The sequence below is a fragment of the Xiphophorus maculatus genome, chromosome 3, assembly GCF_002775205.1.
Source record: "Xiphophorus maculatus strain JP 163 A chromosome 3, X_maculatus-5.0-male, whole genome shotgun sequence".
Lineage (NCBI taxonomy): Eukaryota > Metazoa > Chordata > Actinopteri > Cyprinodontiformes > Poeciliidae > Xiphophorus > Xiphophorus maculatus.
This window is the reverse complement of record NC_036445.1, coordinates 12,702,452-12,727,324: the sequence shown is the minus strand read 5'-3', so window position 1 is coordinate 12,727,324 and position 24,873 is coordinate 12,702,452. Positions and strand designations below refer to the sequence as shown.

Genomic DNA, 24,873 nt, shown 5'->3' with positions numbered 1-24,873 from the left:
ATGCAGCATTTTGCGGGTCTCTGCGTGAAGCAGCGGGGTGGACGCTGTCCGCGGTGCTGAAACCGAGCCGGATCGGCAGCTTCCGGCCGGCAGCCCGCTGCTGGGCGGTGGGGCTCCGTCTGTCAGGCCTGCGCTGGTTCCGAGGCGCTGGCTGGAATTCCCCGGCCGTCCTCACAGCTGATGGACCGAGCCGAATCGGTTCGGCCTGCTTTCCTTCCCGCTCCGCTGGTGGAAGCATCGGGACTTCCTTCAGCTTCCTTCAGTCCTCCTCTCTGCCAGGAAGGAAGGAAATGAAGAAGCAGCAACAGCTTCTGCCATTCAGCCGGTCATTAAGAACACTGATGTTACGGAAAAGTTCTGATCCAAACCCAGTTACACCACCTTCCTCAGAATCTCCTCAGATCTGTTCAAGTGTTTCTGGAGATTTTATTGATCTTGTTCTAACCTGAGATTACAAACCATAAAATGTTTTTATAGATATATGTCAGGTAGTTTCACACAGTTGGTGTCCCACAGGGTTCTGGATTTGGACCCATTGCTTTTCTAAACGACATGTTTAGTTCTGGCATAAGAACCATGGCTGCTCACTGTGATAACATCTGGATCTGTTTGCAGAACCAGCATCTCCCTGTCCTTCTCAATTTAATTCAAATTAAAAAAATCTTCTATTCATCCCAAACGGAAGTTAGATATTATCATAACTCCAATCATCATGTGGCTCCTGATGCTGTGGGGAGGAAGAATCTCCAGTAGCAGTCAGTCTCGTAACCAGTCTAAAGAAGCCTCTGACTGAAGACTGCTAGCATGTTGCTAACAGCTCAACATTCGGGCTGCAGAGACGATATTCCATCATCATCATCATCATCATCATCATCATCATCATCATCATCATCATCATCATCATCATCATCATCATCATCATCATCATCATCAGGTGTCAGTTCTGCTCCTCCAGCTCCTTTGCTTTAGCTGCTCCTGTGCGACTGAGGGATCATGATCCTTATGACGGATGAACTTCCTCCAGGACTCCTCCGGGACCTGGGGTCAGAGTTCAGGGATTATTTCGGTTTTTGAAACAGCATCCATAACCAGAGGGATTAATAATCCAAACATGCAACAATTAAACCAGAATCAGGATGAAAAAAAGTCCAGAAAAGGAATAAATCAGAACCAACAGACCTGCTGAAATATTCTAGAAAGTCTTGAAGTCATTTTCTAAAAAATCTCCTCAGACTTTAGTGGCTTTATCGGCCAGTTTCTGTCCATGTTTTAGTTTGTTAAGCAGCTCAACTCTGACCTATGAACCACTCAGGCACTAAATATGATTTCTAAACTCAGGAGATGAGTGGAAGTTTATCCTCCATCATTTATGACTGACCAGAACAGAAAGTCGTTTATTTGGGATTTAAATTGTGTTTTTCTGCTTTCAGATCCAGTTTGATTGTTCTGGAAGATTCAGACTTATTTTGATTAAATTACATGTTTCCTTATTGCACCAATATTGAGAAAAAGTTGTTTGAATTACATTGTGAGGCAGACGATGTTTGGCACATAACAGGAAACTCTTCAGTATTAAAAGATTCTGTCAGAGGCTTTGTGACATCAGAGCCTCTGATTTTCACTTATTTTTAGTTTAATCTGTGAAAAGTCCAAAGATCCCCAGGCTGGTATAGAAAATATGAACTTAGATCTAACGAGGTGATTCTTGCCAAATGAACGTCCAGTTCTCAGCTTATCCACTTTTTAAACAAACCCTCCACAACTCTCCAATTTTTAGTTTCCAAAGAAAATCCTTCAGAAAGTTGAGAGAATTATTAATCCAGATCAGTTTAGATTATTATTATAAATCCTTCTCACGTCTCAATTTATTGGAAAACAAAGATGTTTATGTCTTTAAGATAAACATGTATATGTTTAGTGTCAGATCAAATTGTTCACATAACTTTTACCAACATTTCAATGTTTCCAAATGACAATAAAGAAATTTAACACTGAGAAAAATATTTCTTCTAAGTATTAAACCCTGAAACTAAGAAAATAAATCCAGATTGTTTCAAGCCAGAACATAAATAATAAAATGTTTTGATGAGTTGTTTAGATGAAATAAAGTTCATTCTTGATTTTGAAAAACTTTTCAAGCATAAATGAGTCAAAAAATTCAAAGTTGATTTAAAGGAAATTTTTAATTTTTCACCAAAATCAATTAAAACCAATGAGTTAAAAATGCTTTAAAAATCAGATTGATAATAGTTTGTTGAGTTAAAATCAAGACTAAGAACGACCAATTAATGATAGATTTAATAAACAGTTTGAACATCAGGACTAAAACGTTTCCAGCCTTCAGACGCTCAGAGAAGCAGCAGCAGGACGTCGGCCATAAACGTCACGTTTAGTCAGCAGCTCCACAAAAATGTTCAGATTAGATTCTTTCTGACTGAAGGAAGAGGAAATATTCTCATTTTAATAAATAAACCTCAAAATATTGGAGAAAAAACCCAAATTCCCTGCGATGGGAATGTGAAGGATTGATTATGAGCTGCTGGGTTGAAGCAGCAGCTGACAGGTAACAGGAGCAGTGGGCGGGGCTTATGGGTGTCATAGTGACTCCAGGTGTAAAAAAACTGTTTTTAATGCATCAGAAAACTTTTCAGTAGCAGCAGTAAAATTAACATAAAGCTCAGCTGTGTCAAAAATATGGAGGAAAATTATTTGGATCCATAGTTTCTTTTCTTTTTTTAATGTTCTCTTTATTTATTTTTTTCTTATTTTCTTTAAATAAATTATAATGTGTAAGAAGTGAGATATGTAAAAGAAAAGGGTCAGGATCCAACCAGTTCCTGTTTCTGCCTTCCTCATTATTAAAAGGTTATCTAAATATATACCCTGGAATTTGAATTATGAATATGTTTAAATGTGTTTGGTTGCAGCTGAATTACTCAGATTATCCCTCACAATCTCATGAGTCATCAGCCATACAATCAGCCATGAAAATTACAAAGCAAACTTCATATCCATTAATAATGCTGCTTCTTATTTAATGCCTGTAATGTATAATTGTTATAAAATAAAATCATTTGAAGTTTTTCTCATGGATTCACCAGCAGAAGCCAATCAACTCATTCATGAATTTCCCTCTGAATGGTTAAATATGGACCAATATTCCTGGAAACCTGGAACCACAGAACATTCTGAGGCCACACATCGAAACATGGACCAGAAAGAGTGTCTGGATGCTGAGAGCAGCAGAGTTTCAGTACAGATGTAAAAATGTCCCGTTTGTCTTCCTTTCCTCCCTTCCTTATTTTAAACCTTCTCTCTCTTCCAGATCCAGAAATGGCGCGGATATTGTTTCTGATTATCCTCTGCGCTCTCCCAGCGCTCGTTGTGCCCATACATAATTCATCAGCAGGAGGTAATTGGAGTGTGTGTGTGATGGAGTGTGTGTGTGTGATGGAGTGTGTGTGTGTGATGGAGTGTGTGTGTGTGATGGAGTGTGTGTGTGATGGAGTGTGTGTGTGTGTGATGGAGTGTGTGTGTGATGGAGTGTGTGTGTGTGTGATGGAGTGTGTGTGTGATGGAGTGTGTGTGTGTGTGATGGAGTGTGTGTGTGTGTGATGGAGTGTGTGTGTGATGGAGTGTGTGTGTGATGGAGTGTGTGTGTGATGGAGTGTGTGTGTGATGGAGTGTGTGCAGTGAGTTTTTAACAGAGATTCCTGAGTGAAACGCTGGAATCTGTGCAGCGAGGCTCAAACCAAAACAGCTGGAGTTTCTGAGACGTGTCTACCTGAAGACAGATGTCCCCTGCTGTCCTCCTGTCCTCTTCCTGTCCTTCATCCTGTCTCTTCCTGTGCAGGCTGTGCCATCATCCGGCCTCCGCGGGACGGAGGGATCCGCTACCGAGGCCTGACGCAGGAGCAGGTACAGTTACTGTCTGACATGAATTATCTGCTGGTTTCTGTTGGACATTTCAGCTCATCAGCGGGTAATCTGATTACTGCAGACATGCTGGAGAGCTGCAGCTGTTCCAGCTGCTGCGACCCAATCAAACTGAGCAGAACCTGATGTTCTGGCTCTTTGAAGAGCAAAAACACAAAATCTCACCAAGAACTTCTGTCGAGTTACTGGTGCAAATATCTTAGCAAACATAAAATGAAACAAAACTAACTTATAAAACAGGAGCTTGATCATAATGATTATTTTTATTTTTCAATATTAAGACATTATTGATGTAAAACAAACTCCTTTATCTCAGTGAGTTACTTTTATTTCATTTCAAACGTACTGAGATATTTGAACTAGAAACTCGACTTGCGTCGGGTTTAGTTTGTTTCTGTTGTTCCAGCTCATTTCAGCTCAGCCCTTCTTGGTCCTTTTAGTTGTACAAGGTTTCATTTCAGTAGGTCCAGTTATTCCTTAGTGTTTGTATTTTGCCCCTCCCCCCCGCCAGTCTGGTTCTGCTCCAGTTACTCACACCTGCAGTCAGTTAGCTCATCAGCCCGGGTCCAGTGTTCCCACTACCAGCCTCCCAGTGTTTAAGCTCCTCATCCTCAGGTTTGGCTCGTCTCCTCTCCTTGTCGTTACTTCCTGGTTTCTCTGTATCTCCTGTTTTTGGATTTTTTTTTGTAAGTTGTTTCCTTCTTTTCATTTTTCTTCGTCCACTAAATATACATGACATTTTTAATATCTCAACTGCTGTATGAAAAAATGACAAAACTCAATTAAATGTTATTTTTAAACTGGATCTGATTTGGTTACATTTAAATAATTTGTGTTTTATCCTTCATACGACCTGCTGAGGTTGTTTCTGTGGTGCGTTTAAGTCTCCAGGTTTGGAGGTTTTCTTCATGCTGTCGCAGTGCTGCGTTTAAGTGCTGGTGAAAAGCTGGGTCATCTGGATTGTCAGAAAATCAGTTTAATGAACAAATGATAAATTATTTACTAGTTTCAGGTGTGTGGGTGAGTGTTACCTGAATCAGCTTTGCTGCACAGGTGTGTGAAAGCTGCTGTTTGACCCATCCAGGGTCAGGCGGCTGCAGGTCTGGATTCATATCTGTAAACACAGATTAACACATTTAGAAATAATTAGCATTTTTTATTTCTGTTATTCTGCAGTAAATGTGAGGATTTAATCCAGAGTTAAATCTCTCTAACTCTGCGTTTCCTCTCAGATCCGCAGCGTTCGGATTCTGCCTGTGGATTATGAGATCGAGTACATCTGCAGAGAAAACCGGCAGATCGCGGGGCCAAAGGTCAGGAAGTGTTTGCCCAACGGCACGTGGACGGACATGACGCAGCTCAGCGTATGCCGTGAGTTCAGCATTCCTTCAAGGTTCAAATCTCCGTCTGATGTTCACCAGCCTGTGACTGGAGCCATCAGCTGCTGTAGCCTCGGGTCTCAGACGGTCCAGTTATCTCTGCTCAGAACCACCAGACCATCCTGAGCCCAAACGCCGAAAAACACAGAATCCTAACAAGATTTGGTTTCTACTGCAAACATCTTCAGACAAAACTTTTCAGAGAAATAAAGGAGCTTTTTATGAGTTAATAATTCCTTAATATTGATACAAAGTAAATATTTATCATCACCTTTAACACCCAGTGGGTGAACGGTACCAAGTCAGAACAGAACCCGACGTGTCGGTTCTTGGTCGCTTTACAGAAAATAATTAGGAAATATTATTTCTTTACGCTGCTGATGGTCATTTCAGTTTAGTTGATATTAAAGAGCAGAAATAAGATTATTATTAAATATAATCTTTGGTTTGGGCAAATATGGAAAATAAATCGTAATTTGAGAAATAAACTGAATCTTCATGTTTATTTAACCCTATAACTGCCACTCATCAGTTTTAGTAGTTTTATGTATTTTATGACTACATATATATTTTTTAATTTTATCTGTTAGATAAAAATATGTTTATAGATAAATAACTGATAACATGTGAACCAGAGCAGAAGATTAAATTTTTTTTTGCCAGATTTCAGTAATTAGATTTAGGTTTTTTGTTCTTTCTTCCAAAATTTAAAAACATCATCAAACATGTCAAATAGATAGATAGATAGATAGATAGATAGATAGATAGATAGATAGATAGATAGATAGATTGATTGATTATGGGAAAATGAAATGAGAAGCTTCTCAGTGTTTCAGGAATGATTAAATATAAAAAATTAAGAGTAACAGTTTAAAGCACACAAACCGAATGACAGCTTGATCATGCTGTTATTTTTTCCCATCATGCTCTCTGGCTAATGGTTAATTATCTAGTTATGTTTATTGATCAGGATTTCCTTTCAAGCCTCTTAAATGTCGGCTTCTTGTCTCGGTTTGCTCCACTTAAAGAAGACGTTCAGATTTCTGGCCGAACTGAAATCAGCTTTTATTAACACAAACGTGACGCTTCACCGCTGAGAGTTTTTCCTCCAGGGAGCGTCCTGGCTGCCCAGCCGCCGGTTTGGACTCTGTCTGAAGCCGAGCAGGTACGATTCCCATCCAGGAATAGCTGCAGGCTGCTGGCTGGAGCTCAGAGAGAAACCAGAGAAACTTCAGGAGCCCAGCAGGAAGCTCACATCATCTCTTTGTTTGGTTTAAAAAAGAGCAGAATTAGGATCTGAGTCACCATCGGCTCCTAAACGACACAGAAACTTTTCCTGCGTTTCTACTTCAGCGTCAGATTCATGGCACAAAATTAAAACCTCAGTTTAGAAAATAAAATCCAGGATTTTCATCTTTATTTCCCCTGAATTTAACCCTTAAAGGGCCGGTGTCACGTGTTTTCCAGCACAGTGCCATTTTATACCACAGCCAAGTAACTTTTAGCAGCTCCAGTTAAAAAATGCTGTATAAATCAAACTGAAATTTAACATTGTATATTAATATCTTGAAAATGTGTCATGGTCTCTTTAAGAAGCTCCAACCCTTTCTGAAGCTCCACCTTCAGGAAGTCATTCCAACATGGCTCTTCTATTTACCCTTCAATGTTTTTACCAGTGTAGCTCCTACAAGGAGCTGAGCTGCTCCAGCAGCTGATTGCTGCCGGCTAGTCTTAAGGAACTGAGACTAACTGTGAGGTGGAAGCTTGATGCTCTGAGGAGGAGCTGCGCCTGGAGGGCGGGGCTTGGTCCACCCAGGCCTTTTGCACAGCTGAATGGTTGCCATGGAGATTACAGGATTTCTCAAACATGACTCCAACATTTCACATTTAACTTTGCTGCCAATACAAATCAACATGTATCAGCAAGTTAACTTGAAAAAGAAATTTGCCGGCGGTTCCGTCGGTCAGACCCGGCCGGCGGTTGGACCCAGTGGTTCTCTAAACCTCCAGTTTAAAGAACCAGTTAGTTTTCAACTGTAAACTAACAGAATGTAAAGTTTTTGAAATCATTTCCCTGGAGCTTTAACAGCTTCAGCATCTGAACATTAAAACATGAAATATCCAGAAATCTTTATTCCTGTATGCAGATTATTATTTAACACACAGAAAGGAAGTGACAGTTAATGAGCCACATAGTTCCCTGTAATGATGTGAACATAGAAAACACCTTGAGATTTTAGCTAAATGTGGCACAAAATGAATAAAAATACAGAAAACTGGCCTGACCTTCAGCTGCTGCTTTGACACAAATATTGTAAAATTCAAATAATATCTGAAGTGATAAATAATAAATATTTTCTGCCTCTTGCTGGTTTTCTGAACATGATTCTGACTCACTCAGCAGAACCTCTAAACGGTTTTAACGCCTGGAAACGATGTGTCCCCCCAGCCTCCCCCGATTGTTATGGCCCTGGAGGTCAGTTGCTGGGATGGGTCAGCGCCGTCATCAGCTCTAACGCGCTGAAATAAAGGTGGCTGCGTCACAGTTTGCTGATTGTGGAAGCTAGTCTGCAGGGTTCAGGGTTTTATTCTGCAGCTGCCTAACAACGCGTCGAGTTCATGAATTAAATCTGATCTCCTAAAACACACCGAGGCGTTTCCAGATCCAAATCTGTGGCTGGAAAATATTCAGTCTGACAGCTGGAGCTCAATGAACGTTAAAATGATCAAATAATAAAACTATTCAACTCGTCAGATCTGCAGATCAGAACCATTCAGGATTTTCTCCTGGTTCTGTTCAGGTGGTTCTGCTCGGTTCTGTTCGGGTTTCTCACAGACCTATAAAGGGAAACCTGCAACACCTTTACTGTGAAAATCTTTGGGGAAGTGTTGACTTCCTGCTGAGGTTTGGATAAAAACCAGCATCATTAGAGGATGAAGTCCTGATGATCAGATGAATATTTACACATTTTACCAAAGTTTTACTGATGAGTTTCAGTTATTTAGCATCGTACAGCACCATGCAGCATCGTACAGCACCATGCAGCATCGTACAGCACCATGCAGCATCGTACAGCACCATGCAGCATCGTACAGCACCATGCAGCATCGTATAGCACCATGCAGCATCGTGCTGCACCATGCAGCATCGTACAGCACCATGCAGCATCGTATAGCACCATGCAGCATCGTACAGCACCATGCAGCATCGTATAGCACCATGCAGCATCGTGCAGCACCATGCAGCATCGTACAGCATCGTGCAGCATCATGCAGTATCGTACAGCACCATGCAGCATCGTGCTGCACCATGCAGCATCGTACAGCACCATGCAGCATCGTACAGTATCATGCAGCATCGTACAGCATCGTACAGCATCATGCAGCACCATGCAGCAGGTTTCATCTTTAGTTCTGCAGGTTTTGTGAAAGGAGAGAAACTTGAAGAATCGTCAGAAGGTCCTGGATTCGTCCGGCTCCTCCTCGGTTCCGGTTCTTCTCTCCGGAGGAGTTTGGCTCTCAGAGCTTTAGTGAAACAGGATTTTTGTTTTCTCTGCTTATGTAAGAGCGCAGGCTGCAGTGTGTGCTCACACGCCGGAGCAAACCCGACAGCTAAACTGAATTATTTTCCTCCTCTCTGTCAGGCAGTCAGACCAAAGCAGCCGAGCGCCGCTGATTTCTTTCTCCCTCCTGCTAACTTTGTCGTCTTCCTTGCTTTGTTTCTGCGTTTCGGCTTAAATCCCGTTCATGAAAGCTGACAGGAGCCAAACCTGGAAGCCAAAGCTGTTTAAATCCCACAGGAGGAATTGAACCGCGTGAACGTAGAGAAGGATTTCCCTGTTTGCTCATTTATATTCAACGTTTACCTGCAGCCTGTTTGAGTTTCCAATCAGAGACAGAGCCTCTCCAACAGCCAGTGCTGTCTGTCCACTGTCCACATTAGGTTGCCATGGTTACCAGGCAGCGTTCTGGACAATTAGCTGAGAAATGCTCTCCAGCGTAAGAAACATTTTGTGTTTTTTCTTCCTTCGCCTCTGAGGAACTGATCTGAGGAAACATCCTGTAAGTTTTACCTCCGGCCTTCTGCTCTGCTCCCCCTCAGTGCTGCAGTGCCCCAAGGTGTGGACGTCCCTGGAGAACGGCAGGGTGACGGCGCGGCCCCCGGGGCCCCCGGCGGAGGGGACGGTCCTCTACTACAGCTGCAACTCCGGCTTCACCCTGGAGGGCAGAAACATCAGCCACTGCACCAAGCTGGGCAAATGGGACGCCCCCAAACCCACCTGCCTCTGTGAGTCTGTGTGTGTGTGTGTGTGTGTGTGTGTGGGGGGGGGGGGTCTGACCACCATATGTTAAAGCTTATGTTTACATTCGAAAGTATAATAATGAACAGGAAAGCAGCAGCAGTTTGATAAAATCATGACAGCAGATTTAAAACTCAAAATTCAGATTTTTTTTCCGTTATGAATGCACCACAGCTCCAAACTAATTCATAAAACAGCACTGTAAAAAATCTTCAGTTAGCAACTTCTAATGAATGTGAGGTAAAATAAATACTTAAGAAATTTATTATTGATCCATTTTTGATACTAATGCATCAAAAATAAGAAGTTGTGTTGCGACGCGCCTCACTGCTCTCTGCATTATTTTATTTACACTAAACCAGGAAGCTCTGATATCTGGAGACGTTTAGAGTAAATAAAATAAAATTACAAAATAAAATAAATGCAGAAAATCAGCAAGAAATAAACTGGTCAAAAAATAAATAGTTGCTAATTTATCTTTTGTGACATTAAATAAAAATAAAATCCACAAATGATTACAAAATATAAATGTAGTATAATACAAATATATGTAACATAAAACTTAATCTATAAGTTTCATAGAACAAAACTATAAAACTTATAGTTTTACACTATAAGTTAAGAATAAAACTATAAAAAAAATTCAGATTAATAATAAATATTAATACATTAAAATTTTAGATATAACTTAATAAAACTATTTGAATAAATTAAACAAATATGTAAAATATCAAACATATTTTAAAAATACCAGAGCTGCTAACTCTGGTATCAATTTAATGTTTTATTTTCATTACATAATAGATTAACTTGATGCATTAAACATTTAAAGTCAATTATTTTTCTTTTAATCTTTATTAGTTATTTATATTATTTCATAAATCCTTGTTGTAACATTAGTGGACATATTAAAGAGTTTAGAGTTAAATGCAGCTCCTCCAGCTTCCCTCATCAACTGGAACATCAGGCCTCAAACGCAACACGTCATTACAAACACCTGCGCTGCCGGCCGGTTGCTAGGCGACAAATGATCCGACCAATCAGAGCGTGATCCTCTGAGGGGTTTGTCTGGCAGGTAGAGGGGGGAGGAAGAGGAGGAGATGAGGAAGGAGTGAATGAATCCATGAAGACCGGAAGTTGGTGCTTCCTTCACAGACAGCAGATGGCTGCCGGAACGTCTCGTTCCGATTAGTGCAAATAAATGAGGATTTATGGGCAGAAAGAAAGGAGAACGATGAAGGAAATGTTGGTATGGTAACCAGTCAGGTTGCTATGGGAATGGTGGTTTTTAAAGGGATTATCGGGACAGCTGGAGTGAGCAATCCTGCACAAATGTTAAGATTCTCATGAAGCTTTATGGTTTAATGCAGATTCAGGATAAAAACTGTGACGTTTAATTTCTCATTATTCCATCTGTAATAGAAGTTTATTTTTTTTAAAACACGTTTCTGGAACACATTGTAAAGCAGTTGCATAATAATTGGCCCCCCGGTGGATCTGCTCCACATTAATCAACTCTGCTGCCCCCTAGTGGAGCGGATGAGACCGGCTGTTTTTAATGCTGAGTCATTTATTTCTACTTTTCTCTTCTCTTCCTCTTTGCTCACCCAAGATGACAGAAACTACACAGGTAGGACTCTTATTATGTTAAAACATTATTTTCTAATGTATTTTGAATATGTATGTAATGGATCATAAAACATGTTTAAAGAAAACAGGCAATTTTCCTGAAATGTTTTTCTTTTTTTAAAACTTTATGATCAGTTCTTTTTCTCCAGATGCAACATTTAATTTTTTAATGTGACTTATTTGATTTATCATTAAATTAGAACATGCTTCTTTTGCACTATCGAATATGTTTTTGTTATTAAAGAACAACTTGATCTGGACATTTGGTCTTTGACCAAAGCATCAGTAAATTAATGGGGAAAAAAAAGAAATTTCTTCTGGGAAACGTTTTTTCTTCCCTTCTCAGAAGAGATAACTATAATCTTATTTCCCCCAGTTTCTGAGACATTATTATTATTATTATTATTATTATTAAAGTTTCATCTCCTGTTTGACTGAAGCGACTAACTGAATCCATCATCTGCTCAAACTTTCTGCAGTTACAGAATCAAAGCTGATGAATCTGATTCTGGACATTTTTTCCATCCAAACATCAAAATCTAATGAAACAAACTAAATTAGATTTAAAGACAATCATTTCTGACATGGTGATATTCCCAGGGTGGCATGAAGCTCCTGACCTGCAAAAGAAAATCTAGTAAAATTGAAATAGTAAAAAACTTTACAATTTAATAAATTAAAATAATTACATTTCTGCTTATTTTAAACACTGGTGTTTAACAAACTATTGTCAAAATCACACATTTTAGACTTTTGTTTCCACTTTATGTAATTTTTCATTTTCATTTTTTCTCTCCTCCTTATTGTGGTGTCTCGGTTTTAAAGGTCCTCCAGAAACTCTAGAAAGGTTCCTGCTGCTTTAAATCTCATCTAAATCCAGAGTAATGAAGTAACTAGTTACATTAACGTTTTGGAAAACATGAATCTTTATTAATAATTAATTGTACTGCTTAGTTTTTCTTGAGTAATATTTTTATAAAGTATTTCTAAAACGTCTGGATCCTCTGAGTAACGACAGACAGACAGGCAGACAGACAGGCAGACAGACAGACAGACAGACAGACAGACAGACAGACAGACAGACAGACAGACAGACAGACAGACAGACAGACAGACAGACAGACAGACAGACAGACAGACAGACAGACAGACAGCATAAAGTCATTCTGCTGCTTTGTGCAAAACGTTTGTTTTTCTAAATGTTTTATTTAATTTTTTTACCTGCTGAGTCATTTAGCACCAGAAGTTTTTCCTTCTGCTCTAACGTCGTTTATTTGCTTCACAGACTCCATGGCTGTTTTTAATAATCTGGGAAAGTGTTGCCTAAATCTGTTATTTTGTAATTATGGTATCTTCTTTTTTTTTCATTTTAGTCTTTAAAAGAATTTGGACATAACTTTACATTTTTGTCAGTCTGACATAATTTTAAAATATTGAATCAGATATTCTGATCAGTTACTCGGTGCTCCAGTAACATTTTAACCCGATACGGTTTTACTCTTCAGTAGATTTTTTGGGAGCCTAAATCAGGTAATTATTAAACAAACAAACAAACAAACGGCGTGTGCGTGATGAGGCTGCGGTCTGTGTCGTGGCCACCAGAGGGCAGCAGTGATCTTTTGGACGCGGTGAGTCCTGAAGAAGCCCGCTGCTCTGATGAGACTCTGGAGGCTTTGAATCCTCTCACTTGCTGCGAGAAGAGACAGAAGCTTCTTCTGACAGCTTTTCCAATTAAAGCCTTTTCAGCTGAAGGAAACGAGATTATAGCTCAAGCTCTGAAGTTCGGAAATAATTTGAGAAAGCTCTCTGCGTTTCCTCTAAATCCCAACCAGCCCATTACAGGGGGGACATAATTGTTCCGCCCAACTACTCCACAAATCCTTCTGATATTACGGAGAAGATTAAAAGTAATTTGCTCATTAGTGGGGGAGTATTTTCAGTTCGGTTAAATTAATTCCCTCATGTCCTCTCTTAATTGGAATTTCAAAGTTTTAATGTAAATTGTATTCTTATTAGTTTGTTGCTGATCATTGAAGTGGCACTACAGCCACAGATATTAAGAAAGCAGCGGATATTTCACAGTTCTCACTCAGAAGCCTGGATTCTGGTGGTCCGGTTCGCAGTTTGGCAAATCAGAACCTCTCCTCTGGATGTTAAAGCAAAAAAAAATAAAAAAAATAAAATAAAACAGATGATTCACAAACGTGAAACACAAACATCATCCTGTTAGATACTTTAATTACAAAAACTTCCTTCAATCAAAAGCAGAAAATTCTCATTTAATGGATTCCAGCTGCATCTACCTGCAGCGTCGCCGTCCCCACAGTCAGACCAACAATACGTTGGTCACATGATCAGGCATCGTAAGGAAGTCGTACATATTTATCAGTTTCTCCTAAGAGGGTCTTTAAGTTTAGACACTCCACACCAAGGCAATGCAAGAATTACTGCCAGTCTGTGCAGGGCTCAGAAAATGTTTTAATAAAACATAAGGTCTTGCTGTATTTCGTTCGTGCCTCTTAAAGGTGTTTGCACACCTGACAGTCCGGTAGACTCGGTTCTATGTGGAACCGAAGCTCCAGCATCGTTCCATTTTTGTGAAGGTTTGTTCAGAGTCAAACAAACCTCCATGAAATGAACACCGTCAGATTTTTAGAGGTTTCAGGATTTCTCGCTTGTCTTTGGAAAAGACCAACAGACTTGGAGAAGCTTAGAGCTCGACTGATTCTCTCTGCCAGGCTCAAATCAAAGTAAAACTACAAACATCACCTTCAATCAACACTACAAGATCCATCAGTCTGTTTTCAACCAAAGCATGTTGTACATGTGGATACAGATCCTCCAGTTTTATACCAAAATAAAACTCTGATGACAATAATGAGCGGCTTGAACTCCTGCTTAGGTTTTTCACACTAACAGACGACATTAATATTAAACATCAAAGGGCCCGATATGGACTCAGCTCCAGACTGAAAACAAAACTGAAGGAGCCCATTAGCCACGCCTCTTTGTTGTTGTGGCGCCCCCTGGCGGCTGGGGGCCTCCGTAGGTTTCAGGTGGGAGATAAAAAGATGTTTGGGTTTGACAGAGCTCTGGAAATTTTTAATATAAAAAAATGTTTTTGAAGTTTGTAACCAAAGAAAGATTCTTCAGCCGCCACTGAGTTTCTGTAGAGTCACACCTGGATTCTGGAGCAGGAACACAATATTTGCATAAATGGCTGTTTTTTTTTTTCTAGATGAGCAAAATGATTTCTAAATGAAACTTTAACATTTAGATTTTGGAGCATTTAGATTTGTGACGTCACTAATTACCTAGTGACGTCACTGTCATTTCTACCAACGTTGTCAGCAGAAAACGAGTGATTGTTTTGGATAAATGATCAGCTCTCATGTGTCGTTAATGTGGATTTTGTCGCCACCTGGTGGCCTAGCTCAGGTATTTCAACGTTTTTATTAAAAAACGGACAGCCGAAAGTATAACATTGTTGTAATCAACATTTTTACAATTTTTGCTAAATCTGAAAGCGTTTGGATTTTAAAATAGTAGAACATTTATAAATGTTAATTAATTGGATATTTTTCTTGATTCCTCCACGTTGTATAACTGATATAAGTAAAACAGAGCCAAATCCACAGGTCTGAACACAAACTGTAGATCTAAAATTTTAATTAAGATATTAATGTTTAATATTTTTTATTTTACAAAGACTGTTTTTGTTACCATAGTAACAGTCTGATGCTATGAGTTTAGTCTTTTCTAAGTGTCTGAGCTCCAGCATGTCGGTAAATAATGACCAGTCTGGCTGAAGTTGCTTCTCCTCCCTGACCCCAGTGACTCTGGATCGAATCGCCTTTACTGATGTCCTGGAATCAGGTTCTGCTCAGGTCCCAGTTTGACCTTGAGCCGGCCCTGCCCAGTAGCACATGTCGTCCCCTCAGTGCGAGCGCCGAGATGAGCAGCACTGAACCCACAACGTAATCTTGGCTCGCGACTTTCTCACAGAAACTTTGGAAATGTCAGACAGACTCGACAAACAGATAATTAACAAAGCAGCGGCGGACTGCTTCCACAAATAGACATTTCCGAGCGCCGTCTCTGTGCTGACCTCCTTCCCGCTCGGTTCCATCTCCTCTCCGTGTGCCGTCACCACCCACTTCCTGGCTCTCAGCGGGAGAAAGGTTAATACCCTCTCCTGTCGCTGTCTGCGCTGCCCTGCTCTCCGGATCCGTGGCAGGAAGACTCCTCTGTTTCTCCTCTGTTTCACTCGATAACTACTGCAGGTTTGCAGGGACGGAAACATAAAAAGAAAGCAAATAAAAAAATATATAATCAGCTTATGTCCAAGAAATCTGATGCTAATGCAAGAAGAAAAAGCTTAGGATGATTTCAGTTAATAATCTACTAAATGTTCAGATATGGAGCCTAAAAGACTAAATCCTTCCTCTTTTTCACTTCCCACTAAGGGAAGTTTAGTGGAAAATTAATATTAATTAATATTTATTTTCAGGAATCGATCCATGATAATTTACAGCAAAACGAACATCATTTGATTTTTTTAGAAGTCTTTGACTTGGTTTGGCGTCACGCTGCAGTCTAAGTCGGCGGCCGCGCTCAGAGGAAATCCGGTCCGGGTATCGAACCTGTGGCTGTGCTTCCTTCAGCAACGGGAGCAAAACGCTTTCAGTATTCATCTGATCTCAAAAAAGAGCAATTTTACAATTGTGTTGTTTCCATTAAATAAGACATTCAAATGAAATCACTTATCAATTAAGCAAATAAGTTTGTTCACGCAATATAATCAAAAAACAAGCTGTGACATCATCATCCTGCCACTTCCTGTCGTCTTCTTCGTCTTTTCTGCCAGTAGTAACATCTGACTGCTGATCACATGACTCGTGATACGAAAAAAAAGTACTTCCATTGCATTTTTGCTAATTTTGATCGCACCTCATTAAGGTACAAAAACTTATCAAAAAATTAGTTTTTTTTTTTGTTTCTTAAATTGCTGTATTTCTCCAGTTAGCGTTAGCTCCACAGTGTCGATCTCTCCAACTGAACACTGCATTAAATGAATAAAATATCTTGACATGTTATTTTTAATGTTATGCTGGAGGTGTCAATAATGACACTTCCTGTTTGTCAGAATAAAAGTACTTCCTGGTCTCTCATGCTGACCAGACCGTTCTCTGTGTATCTCGGAGATTTTCTGTTTGACTGCAGATCAAAGATGCTAACCCAGTGATGTCACATGTTAAGTAAAGTTTTAAAAGATTAAAAGATGATTTTTGGCTGAGGGAATATAAGTTGCGTTTGTAGCTTTTTTAAGGGAGCTGGATTTTTGCAGAGCTGTTAAAAATATTGCCTTGTTCTTATTTATTTATGTTGAAGAAGCCAACATGAGGTAACTCATGCATGGTGAGGGATTTATGACCTATTAACTGACCTGTCCTGCTGCTGCGTCGTCGTTTGGTGACGTCAGTCCCGTTCTGTCCTGTCAGCAAACAGACGGAGAAATGAAATCCTAAGTACCAACTTTCAAAAATAAATGTTTAAGTAATTAGTGCAGCTCTTTCTCTGAAAGCTGGTTGCTCTAATATGAAATTAAAAGGGCATTTAAAGTCTTGAGATCTGAACAATATTCAGACTTTTCTGTAAACCTGCTGATGCAACAGATTCATAAACCTGAACCGTCTGTCAGGTGTTGAACGCTGCAAACCGCTGATCCATCAGAAAACATCAAACCGTCTCTGACAGGCTGCAGCTTCAACTGGCTCTTGCTGTCTAAGCCTAACCCCACATCGCCGTTCTGGGTCTAGAACCTTTTTATGCCTCAGTTATTGAATTTAGAGTTCAGCGGTTCGTCAAATGGATACATTTTCTTGAAACAGAGTTTTTAGAAAACAGGAAATGAGTGGAAAAAGCAGAAAAAACGTAAAAGAAAAGCCTGTTGACAGGTTTCTGTAAGAGCAAACCCACAGCGCCTGGCGGCGTGAAGGAGAACAGGAACTGAAGAGACGTTCAGGAAACCTTCAGTTCAAAACAGAAGCAGCTTTTTCACATCTGCTGAGAGGAAAACCAGACCGGTCCGAAACCGACTCCCCGGAGCAAATTAAGGACAAACGGAAGAACCGAGCCGAGGCAGAACTTAATTAAACCGACAAACCAGGTCTGCATGACGACGGCAGAACCGCTGCGGATCAAACCTCCAATGAAACCCAGAGGGAAAACCGGAAAACTGCCCTTCGAACCCGGCAGGACAACAGAGCCGAAGACCCGAAGATTCAGGCCCAATGTTCAGACAGCAACATGACCGCAACTACCAGAACCTTCCAGAACTACCTGAACCTTCCAGAACTACCTGAACCTTCCAGAACTACCAGAACCTTCCAGAACTACCTGAACCTTCCAGAACTACCTGAACCTTCCAGAACTACCAGAACCTTCCAAAACTACCAGAACCTTCCAGAACTACCTGAACCTTCCAGAACTTTCCAGAACTGAGGAGCTAAACTGGCGCCGGTTTAATTCCAAGATCAAATATCCTTTCACACCTTTAACTCAGAAATGATCCGTTACATCGACGCCATCTCTAAGTTCAATGTTTGAGAATCACATGTAGAAAAATAACTTATTTCTTATTTCAGTTCTTTCCTGAAATAAAGCTGAACTTTTTCCTTTTTCGTGGAAAAGTTGGGAAACATTCCTGGAGTCGGAGTCGGAGTTCAGGTTGAGGTGAAAACGTCTGCAGATCAAATTTGTTTGTCATATTTTGATGTTTCAGATTGCAAAACAAATGTGAACATCCTGCAAAGAAAAGAAAAATCAACTCAAAGCTGTGACGTCACTGGAGGAAACTGATCGATGTGAAAAGGAAATGATGTGGTTGTTCTGCTCGGCCGAGTCAGACCCACTCAGAGTGATTTCAGCCTCACTGGAGGTTTTTCATCATTTATTTGGTCTGAAACTCTGAACCATCCAGCAGGATAAATCTGAGCGGATAAATACTTTCTCACAACTCGTATTTAACTAGTGAACTTTAGCTTTTAGCTCCCAAAGTAACTTAATGAAGAGCAGAAAAACAAAATGTTGTTTTTCTCCAAACGATAATTTTTAACAGGATATTTATTAATCTGGTCTTCTGGTCAATTCGCTGCTGTCCAGAGATTTAGATTAGAAATGAAACAACATCAGTAAAACGGTAAATATACAAACCAGACTGGCTGCAGCAACTAGTGGGGGAGGAGGGTCCTACTCTGTCCTCAAAGGAATTTAGATTTTATTATATGATATCATAATATGATGATAATATGATGAATATGATATCATCACTGTGTTATAAATGTAAATTCTGTTGCGACGCCTCCAGGCGCTGCAACCATCTTCTGATGTCTATTTATTTCTCATTTTGTACCATTTATTTCTTTATCTTGTATATTATGTATAAACACATAACCTGCATCTTAACTCGAGTCGAGCAAATCTGTTGATGACAATCACAATAAATCTTATCTTATCATAAAAAAGTTAAACCTGTAACATTTCTGTTTTGCTAATATTGAAACAAATGTTTTGTTTTGCACATTAGCATTTTTGCTAACTTTGTAAAAATGTTAACATTTTAGTTTCGCCTAAAAAGGTTTATTAAGCTAATCAGCCACCTGGCTGACCCACAACTCACAGCAACAGGTGGGGGAGGGAGAATCACACTCTGGACCTTCCAGGCGTTTAGCATTTAGTCCGGACTCAAAACTTCAGGGGTTTTGAAAAAGTTTTACCTTTACTGTCTGAAAATTTGCTCAAATCTTTAAAATGTAGCATGCTAACCTGCTCCTCACAGCAACAGGTGGGGGAGGGGCAGCCGCTTGAGAGAAACCAAATAAAAGCTTCTGTTTGTTTGAAAGCGTCAGATCCAAATACATTTTTTGACTTAAATTTTCGCCAGTAGAAAATCTGATACTTTTTTCTTTCTTTCCATTCTGTAAACTTTTTATGCTAATCTAGTTTCAGCGCTCTTAAACACATCTTTCATACCTTTTTCACTATTTACATTTTAGACAAGATTTTTAAAAGTTTACATTATTAGTCCTTATATTAACTGAACTAAATACAAAATTGATTTTGTTACATTTAAATATATTTGATGTAAAAATAGCATAAATGTAAAGAAATGTTAAGAAAAACCTGCAGCAGAGAAATACAAACTATCTGCTGCTGTCAATGATTCACAGAACTGGATCATTCCAGGTAAAGCAGGTCAACAGTAGCTGAAATGTCTCAGGTTGAGATTCCCATAAGGTCTGAATTTGCCTCCTGATCTGACAGGGAAAGTCTGAGCAGATGCAGATTTGCTGTTTGCCGCCTCATATCTGCATAACTGGATGTTTCTGCTGCAGCTCGCTGCACAAACCTCACATCTATAAATATCAGCATCTTGGGGAAGAGCAACATTGATTTTTACACAGCGTGATTTGTCAGAGGTTTTTCTCTCTGATTTGGATCAGAACAACACGTGCTCCAGCAGAACCTCTGGCGCCGTTAGGATCGTTTCCTTCCAGAGGAATCCGGCCGCAGACGGGAACATATGTCGGGTCAGAGGAGCTCATTAAGGCAGCGTTGCAGCTCGTTGCAGCTGCTGTTGCATCTTCAGATCGGGTCGCTGCTAATGGGCCCCTGGCCACCATGAGGGCCGCTAACGCTGCGCTGTGGCTTCTGCTGTCGACTGCAGGCAGCAGGTAAAGTTCAGGGCTGAATAACTGATGGATCGTTGGAGGGTCAGAGGGTGGCAGGAGGAAGAGGAGGAGGAAGAGCAGGAGGAAGAGCAAGGCAGAGATGATGGCGGCGCCGGTCAGCCTGTGAGGGCCTGTCAGCAGCTGGATCTGATTGGCTCTCTGTTACACATCCACATAATGAGACCCGGGTAATGAACCAGGGTTACATAACGGCCCCATTCCGCCGCTCAACTACGGAGAATTTTTAATTTAGACTGGAGTCATAATGGTCGCCTCGATCGGTGCAATAAGTAATTTTACAAAAGGAGCTTCGCTGTAATTACAGCACTAAGAGAGGAACTGCAGACTGAGCAGCAGCAGTCATCATCATTGGATCTGTTAGTGTGGAGTTTATTTCAGCTTCATTAGGAGCAGAGAAGGTCAGAAAGTTCTGCTGGGGGATCCAGAGCCACGTCAGCCGGAAATCAGCAGCTAACCAACCTCTGAACCAGGAAGTTCTCACAAAACGCCTTCAACTTCCTGCTGCAAAAACATGTTAACTGTAATGTAGGTCAGAAAATATTCCCTTCATGTTTCACATCTGACTTCCTTATCAACTGATGTGCTCATAATTCTCCAAACTTTTTAAAATATTCATTTTTTGTTTTTTTGGCTCAGTTTTATTCCCACCTGAAACATTTTCTCAGAAATGCTCCACTGACGTCACTGAGACATAATTTAACTCATTTTCTTCCATAAATCTAAGAAAAATATCAAAATTAACAGTTTGGCAGCAAACAGGATTTTTTCTGGGCTAAAATGGAAATTAATTAAAATGAAACTTGCATGAAATATTGGCACTGAAAATATGAACACAAGATATTTATAAATGTAAGCATTAGAAGTGAGTGTGAATTTATTATGATGTTTGCAGATGACATTGTAGCGTTCAGTGAGAGAAGAGAGGAGATGAAGGACAGCCTGGCAGGACAGCGGCCGTCATCTGCTGCAGCAGTCTGTAACGTGGCGGTCGCTGCAGCAGTCTGTAACGGTAGCAGTTGCTGCAGCAGTCTGTAACGGTAGCAGATGCTGCAGCAGTCTGTAACGGTAGCAGATGCTGCAGCAGTCTGTAACAGCAGCGGTTGCTGCAGCAGTGGAAGCTGTCGGAGGTCAGCGCTGCTCGTTGAGGAGAAACGTTTTACCTCCAAATTCTCCAAAAATCTCTAATTAGAAATAAATGTCTGGGTTTGTCAGTAGTTTGAAGCTGGGATGAGCAAAGAGAGTTTCTTCTACGCCATGGTGACCCTTGACCCCTGAAGGCAGCAGGCTGGACGGGGAGCCCAGTCTGAACCGTATTAAAGATGCCGTCTGTTTCCACTGCGCTGATCCAAATCAAAACCTGAATTCTCTGCAGTTTCGCTCTCGTCTGTCTAAAGACAAACTGGCTGCTAATTTTAGAGCAGAGCAGGAATAAAGCAGCTGTGATGGTTCAGATTTAAAGGGCCGGTTCTGAATCCGTTTATGGGTCAGGGATCCGGAGTGTGTGCTGACCGTGAACGGCTTGCTGTTCAGCACCAACCTGGCCTACATGTGAGCCGCGCCTGGCAGTCAGAGATGAGGGCAGATAAACCCAGCCTGACTGAACCTTATTGTTGTTTTCTGTGATTTGTCGAAGCGGTTTGAGTTTCATGGAGACCAGGCAGAGCTGAGACATGAATCGGTGGAGCTGCTAACGGATCAGAGACGCTCGTTGCTGCGTATTGATTTACGGCCCAGAAGCAGCGCCGGCGCTAACATTAACTCACAGTTAAATTGTTTACATGTCAGCAGCTTTAACAGCCAAAACTGTAAAGATAATTCTGTAATTTTCAGATTTCCACATTTCGAGTGAAAACAGTTGAATTCGCCCCAGAATCTGATCTGAAACTCGCTGCTCCACCGGCATTAAAACCTTCATGGAGGATAATTTGTTGCAGGGCTGTTGCATTATAGCTCCTGTCACGCAGCCCTCCATCACTCTGTTTTTTGGTCAAGCGCAGCCTGGAGGTGTGTTTTGGCTCATAGTGCTGCTGAAAAAATAATGAGGTGCCATAAAGCTCCAAACAGGCAAGCTGCTGTATGGCTGCGAGGCGTTGTGGATCCACGGCTCCACATTTCCACTCGGCCTCTCCGCTCCTCTCCTCCCGTCCTCCCGGGTCGCTCTGCAGCTCTGCCTCTCAGCCGGTGTCACACACACTCCTCCAGTCGTTCACACTGACGTTTATCTGCTGCCTAAAGCAGAGAGAATCGTCCAATCAGCCTCCTTACTGCTGATTACCTCACAAAGAAACGCGCCGGCTGGGCAGGGCTTTTATCCAACCGTTTATTATTTATTATGATAAATTTCTCAATTTTCATTCATCATTGTCACAGTAAAATCCAATTAGGTCTCTTTAAAAATGTGTGCATTGTTGGGATTTTATGTTTTACTATTTTTTCCACTGTTCAATAAGAGCATCAAACATTTTTTAAATATAATTAAATGTCATTTTCTGTGACTGGTGTCCTAAGTGAGGATTTTAGGAAAGATTTTCAAGAGCAGTTTTTGTGTTTATAGCTGATTTTTATGCAGTCAGAGTAAATAACAGTTTTTATCATCATTTTATTGTTATCATAATACCACCACAAAATATCGTGATAAAACTTTAGGCCCATATCGCCCGGCCTGCCTGACAGCTCTGGCCCACCCTCTTCCAGTTTAATAATAATAACAATCTGAGCTTTAATAGATTCTAAAATTAATTTGATCTGACCTCAAAATGTGCAGACAAAGCATCAGATTGCAGGCTGCCGTCGTTTTTAAATAAACCTGCAGCTAAAACAATAAATCTTTATTTCCACTGGGTTCAGGTGTCAGAACCTCCTGATGATGGTCTGGATTTCTGTCTGAGCAAACAGGGAAACGATTTATTCAGTCAATATTCATGCCACTAAATTCCTACGGAGGTCAGAAAAATGACTGAAAACCTCAGAGCTCCAGCACTCAGCTAGCAGGTTAAAGGTTAAAGGTCATGAAATCTGTTTAAACCAACATGGCAGCTCAGGTGAAGCTAGCAAACATCTGGAACATCAGATGAGTGGAGATGTTTCAGCGCCATGTTGGGAGAAAACCAAACGCAGCACACCATCTGCCACACGGTGGTGGAGGAGTGGTGATGTGGGCTGCACAGCCCAGGAACCAGACACATCATCAAAGTTCAGTGTTTCACCAAACAGAACAGCTGCAATGAGACCAACCTGCTGCAACGGTCCAGTCAAAGTCCAGGTGTCAGATACATTAAAATTAGTAGAGAAATTTATGATGGAGGCAACTGATGATACTGGGCTTTAAATGTTGGAATAACTTCATTTGATGTGGAAACGATCCTGAGAAATTTAATCGTTTCTGTATTTAAGATCCATGAACCCTGTTAGCACCTGTTTAGCATCGTGGAATTAGCCCAGGGAGAAACGCGCCATTTTGCTCCACAAGTTAAATTTTCATCTGACATTAATTATGATTCCATCTGTCAGAGAACCAAACGAAGTTTAGTGAAAAACAAAACGCTCTCTTACCTCTAAATCCGTTTTTCTCAATAAATCAGCAGCTTTCAGCCTGAGTCACGTGACTCCTGCTGAAATCAATGGTTACTATCGAATGTATATATAAATGTGATTTTTTAAATGTGATATAAAAAGGATATTTTGTTGTGAAGTTTCTAAAATCTTGTAGACATTTGATCTTTTCCTCCTGTCAGTATTGACTGATTTATTTCTATTCCAGAGATAACGAATATTAAATGCTGCATAAAAACAACAATAATTAATGAAAGCGAGCTGTTAGAAGAGAAGAAACTAATTGAGAGCATAAAAACAATCCAGTAAGAATAAAAACGCATCGATGACCTGCAGATGGTAACAAAGCAGCAGGAATAAAAGGCCTCCTGCATTTTGATCGGAGGATTTCAGACATTTCATTAAAAGCTCAGGAAATGATGTGATAATCTATCACCTTTAAACAACCTGAAGTGAGTAATTCATCAGAGAAAGAGCCTCCCTCCTCCTCCTCCTCCTCCTCCTCCCGCTCCTCTTCCTCACTCCCCCTCTCCTCTCACTCTGCCAGCCGGTGCTGCAGTGGATCAGTCGCAGAGCTCCACCGCGCCTGCCCGCCTGCCCGCCTGCTAACCCGCTTCATCTCCTGGAAAACGGCGGCGTTAAAAAAAAAACCCGGGGGGGAAATGTGTGTCTCTCCGCCGCTTCGCGCTCCATCTGTTTTCTCCATCTGCGGCCGTCGCTCCGCGCTGCTCTGACCCGACCCGACGTCCTCTGCGCGGACTCCGAACCCGCGTCAGAACCGCGCTTCGCTTCGCATCGCAGCATTTTTTTATTCTGCGTAGAAAAAGAAAAAGTCGTGAGGACGGAAAACGCGCTGCTCTGTTTTCAACACAGATCGCGTTTTTTCTTTTCTTTTCTTTTCTTTTTTTAAAGCGGAGTCTGACGATGCGCGGAGTCGGAACCGTCCAGAGATGAGAACCAGAACCTGGGTTTGTTTTCAGCTCGACTCGTTTGGAGGCGAACAGGATGAACCGGGTCTGACTTTGTCTGGGAAACATCAGCATGTTCCCCCCAGCAGAGCCGTAAGCTGATCAGCTCGTCCAGTCAAAGCGGCAGACGCGCATCAAACTCCGTCCTGCTCCGGACACGTGTTGACTCCCCCAAACCCCCACATCCGGCTCTGAAGCCTCCTAACCTGCGCCCGGCTCGCCCCCGCTGCGGCTCGGCTCGGCTCGGTTCGGTTCGGCTCACCTTGAACCATGCTGCTGGCGTCCCCATGCCCTCCCCGTGTGAGCCGCGCGTCCCGCGGACATGCCGCGCTCCTCCGCTCCGCTCTCATCCTCC

General features: G+C 41.1%; 1 protein-coding gene and 1 long non-coding RNA gene across 3 annotated transcripts in view; one reads left to right on the top strand and one right to left on the bottom strand.

Annotated features, from left to right (window-relative positions):
- Positions 1-24,873, top strand: part of gabbr1 (gamma-aminobutyric acid type B receptor subunit 1) — an 82,249-nt gene that overhangs the window by 1,258 nt on the left and 56,118 nt on the right. The window contains exons 2-6 of the mRNA XM_005801801.2: positions 3,326-3,412; positions 3,854-3,918; positions 5,169-5,307; positions 9,418-9,603; positions 11,229-11,246. Coding sequence (XP_005801858.1) covers positions 3,334-3,412; positions 3,854-3,918; positions 5,169-5,307; positions 9,418-9,603; positions 11,229-11,246 — 487 coding nt within the window. The 5' untranslated portion in view covers positions 3,326-3,333. The remainder of the gene's footprint in view (positions 1-3,325; positions 3,413-3,853; positions 3,919-5,168; positions 5,308-9,417; positions 9,604-11,228; positions 11,247-24,873) is intronic.
- LOC111608078 lies at positions 407-24,867 on the bottom strand. 2 transcript variants are annotated; one of them, XR_002752523.1, is made up of 9 exons: positions 24,781-24,867; positions 16,692-16,739; positions 15,354-15,522; positions 9,389-9,533; positions 4,968-5,050; positions 4,790-4,891; positions 4,472-4,602; positions 3,785-3,903; positions 407-1,038 (listed from the first exon to the last, which is right to left on the bottom strand). It is a non-coding gene; the product is annotated as an uncharacterized LOC111608078 (long non-coding RNA). The 2 variants fall into 2 exon arrangements; XR_002752524.1 differs by lacking the exon at positions 9,389-9,533.